Source organism: Daktulosphaira vitifoliae, unplaced genomic scaffold (assembly GCF_025091365.1).
Source record: "Daktulosphaira vitifoliae isolate Bord-2020 unplaced genomic scaffold, ASM2509136v1 Scaffold_660, whole genome shotgun sequence".
Classification (NCBI taxonomy): domain Eukaryota; kingdom Metazoa; phylum Arthropoda; class Insecta; order Hemiptera; family Phylloxeridae; genus Daktulosphaira; species Daktulosphaira vitifoliae.
This window is the reverse complement of record NW_026100223.1, coordinates 2,879-5,968: the sequence shown is the minus strand read 5'-3', so window position 1 is coordinate 5,968 and position 3,090 is coordinate 2,879. Positions and strand designations below refer to the sequence as shown.

The 3,090-nt window shown below is 45.2% G+C and overlaps 1 protein-coding gene across 1 annotated transcript; it reads right to left on the bottom strand.

The window, feature by feature from the left end:
- Positions 1-664: 664 nt before the first annotated feature.
- LOC126909605 (uncharacterized) lies at positions 665-2,290 on the bottom strand. Its single transcript, XM_050692037.1, has one exon. The coding sequence runs from the start codon at positions 2,288-2,290 to the stop codon at positions 665-667; it is 1,626 nt and encodes a 541-aa protein (XP_050547994.1).
- Between the last annotated feature and the right edge of the window lie 800 nt (positions 2,291-3,090).

Below are 3,090 nucleotides of genomic sequence, written 5' to 3'. Positions count from 1 at the left end.
GAACAGCTAATGAAATAATGCGGACTTCAGATGAATCGGATACATCCAATAACGACGGTCGCGACGGCCACCTATCTGGCGTTTCTAAAATAAACGGAGGGCCATGCCAGTATAACGTATAATCACAGNACGGAGGGCCATGCCAGTATAACGTATAATCACATAATTTAGAGGGCAATACCCCGCGCGATACGCAGTCGGCCGGGTTGACGGTTGTGTTTACATAGGACCATGAGCACTCAGGTATTAAACATTGTACCTGGTGTACTCTATTTGACACATATGCCTTAAAAGTATCATGTGGTACACTTAGCCACGATAATACCACGAGCGAATCGGTCCAAGCATGAGTCGCGATAATATTTAAATCCGTAGACAAAATGGATTTAATTCGTCCTAACCAACGTGCTAAGAGTACTGCGGCATTTAACTCGAGACGGGGTATAGAAAGTGGTTTAATCGGAGCTAATTTAGTTTTCGCGCCGATAAGGAAAATAGACGATTCAGTTAATGGATTTTCGACGCGCAAATAAATAACGGCGGCGTAGCCACGCTGAGACGCATCACAAAACCCAAGAAGCCGACACGTGGAGTTTTTACACGTGCCGATATAACGCGTAATTTTAATGTGCGACAACAGCGGTAGCTCCGCAACAAAATTTGACTACTCCATACTAATATCGTCAGGTAATTTTTCGTCCCACCCTAGGGACAGTTGCCAGGTTCGTTGCATTATAGATTTTGCCAACATAATACAGGGAGACAGAAGGCCGAGTGGATCAAACAAGCGGGCTATTAATGATAAGACGCCTCGCTTAGTAGTAACAAGTACCGATTCTATGCGGGGCACATAATAAAAATAATCACCGGCATCGTGCCACTGAAGTCCTAGAACCTTTGTTCCTCCCCCATCACTGTCATCGAATGACAACGACGTCGCAGCACGGTGTTCTACCGAAACAGCGTCTAGAACAGCAATGCAATTGCTTGACCATTTCCTTAGCTCTAACGCTGATTTCCCTAGCACCGAAATTAACGCCTTCTGTAACGACAACGCGCCTTCTACAGTATCCGCTCCAGTACACACGTCGTCTATATACGTTTGATAGCGCAACGCGTGACGAACGGCAGGCTCGTCGATACAGTCGTTGTCGGCTATAAACTGTAGCACGCGCAGCGCCAGGTACGGCGAACTGTTGACACCGTAAGTCACCGTATTAAGTTCATATTCAACAAGTTCCTCAGTCGACGAAGAACGCCATAAAACGTGTTGAAATTTACGGTATTCAGGATTTATCAAAATTTGCCGATACATTTTGCAAATGTCGGCGGTAAAAGCATATTTGCGCAAACGGAAACGGCAAAGTACGTCAACAACTTCTTGTTGCAACTTCGGACCAGCATATAAGCAGTCGTTCAATGAGCTTCCGCCCCACGGTACAGCCGAACTGTCAAATACGACACGAATTTTACGAGGGTCGATTTCCGGCTTGTACACAGCATGGTGTGGTATAAAATACAATCCCGGGGAAGAGGCTACGGACATATGACCAAGTTTAATATAATCTGCCATAAATTCACAATAGAGTGCACGTAGTTTCGAATCAGTTTGTAACCGTTTCTCTAAATTTTCGAATCGCTTAAGGGCCAAATGACGAGATCCCGGAAAACTAAGTTTGTCTGGAGACAACGAACGAAATGGTAACGGTACAGAAAAACGGCCTGACGGGAGCCGTACGCATTGTTCACAGAAAATTTTCTCGCATTTTCCATCATTGGTAAAATCGATTGGGGCTGCGTCAGGTTCCTCCACCTGCCAAAACTTATCTAACATTGTCTCTAAAGAGGTTGTTAATGATACCACATTTAAACACGGCAGGGAGACAGTGGTGGGAGCGCCACCGATGAGCACCCATCCAAATATCGAACCGAATGCGGCGGGAAGATCGTTATGTACAACAATACGTTTGCCATTCAAAATTAATGAGTATAAATCAGCACCCAGCAGAAAATCGATCGAACCGGGCGTATCGAATGACGGGTCGGCAAGTGCTAGATTGTTATAATTTTGCCTAACATGAGCCGTAATTACCTGCCGCGGTAAATTACTTGTAATTGACGGCAAAATCCATGCTTTGACCGTCAATACCGGTTCGCTAGAAAAACGTGGCTGCATCTGACATGTCATAAAACCTTGGGTGTCGGGAACCTGAATCCCAGAAAGACCCGTAACGGACTGAGTCCATCGAGTGCGCGGGAGACCGAGGCGATCCGCGAATGCCGTCGTCATGGCACTAATTTGCGACCCGGAATCTAACAATACGCGTGCCGTTTGAAGAGTGCCCGACCTATCACGAACATGAACTAACGCTGTCCCCAGCAATACTGTCGGCGTAGTATTTGCTGTAAGACCCGAGAAACTATTTGACGGCACATCAACTGTGGCCGACGAACTATCAATAGGTTGGCTGGGTGCGCGGGGTGGTCTATCAATGTGTAATAATGTATGATGTCTCCGATTACACCGATTACACGTCGCTGCTGAACATTTCGTGGAATAATGAGTAGCGATAAGGCATCGAAAACACAGGTGTTTATCGCGAGCAAACTGCAACCGGTCATTAACGGTCCAACTGATAAAAACATTACAATTAACTAGCGTATGTTCACCTTTGCACGCTGTGCATTGTTTCGATACTTTAATGTTATTGACTGGTTTTGTGGTCGCGAGCGACATTACCGGAAGCCGACTATTTTGCTCATTACGCCTAGCTTTATAAACATTGTGCACATTACCATGAACAGGGCGACAATCTTGAACATTTTCTAAAACGGCTACTCGTCTTTTTACAAATTTAATTACGTCATCGGCTGAGGGATATTCGGCTACCGTTTCAGCCTCGAAACATTTCCGACTTGAAGTCGGTAAACAACGGGAGCATAGCGCAAATAAAAGAAACGACCCTATATCAGGTATATTTAATGCTTTAAGCAACGAAATACTCTCGTCAAAAGTTTTCAGAAACGCATTTAAGTCGGCAATACTTTCTTGACGCAACATTTGGGCCGATAGCATTTTTTCGACTAACA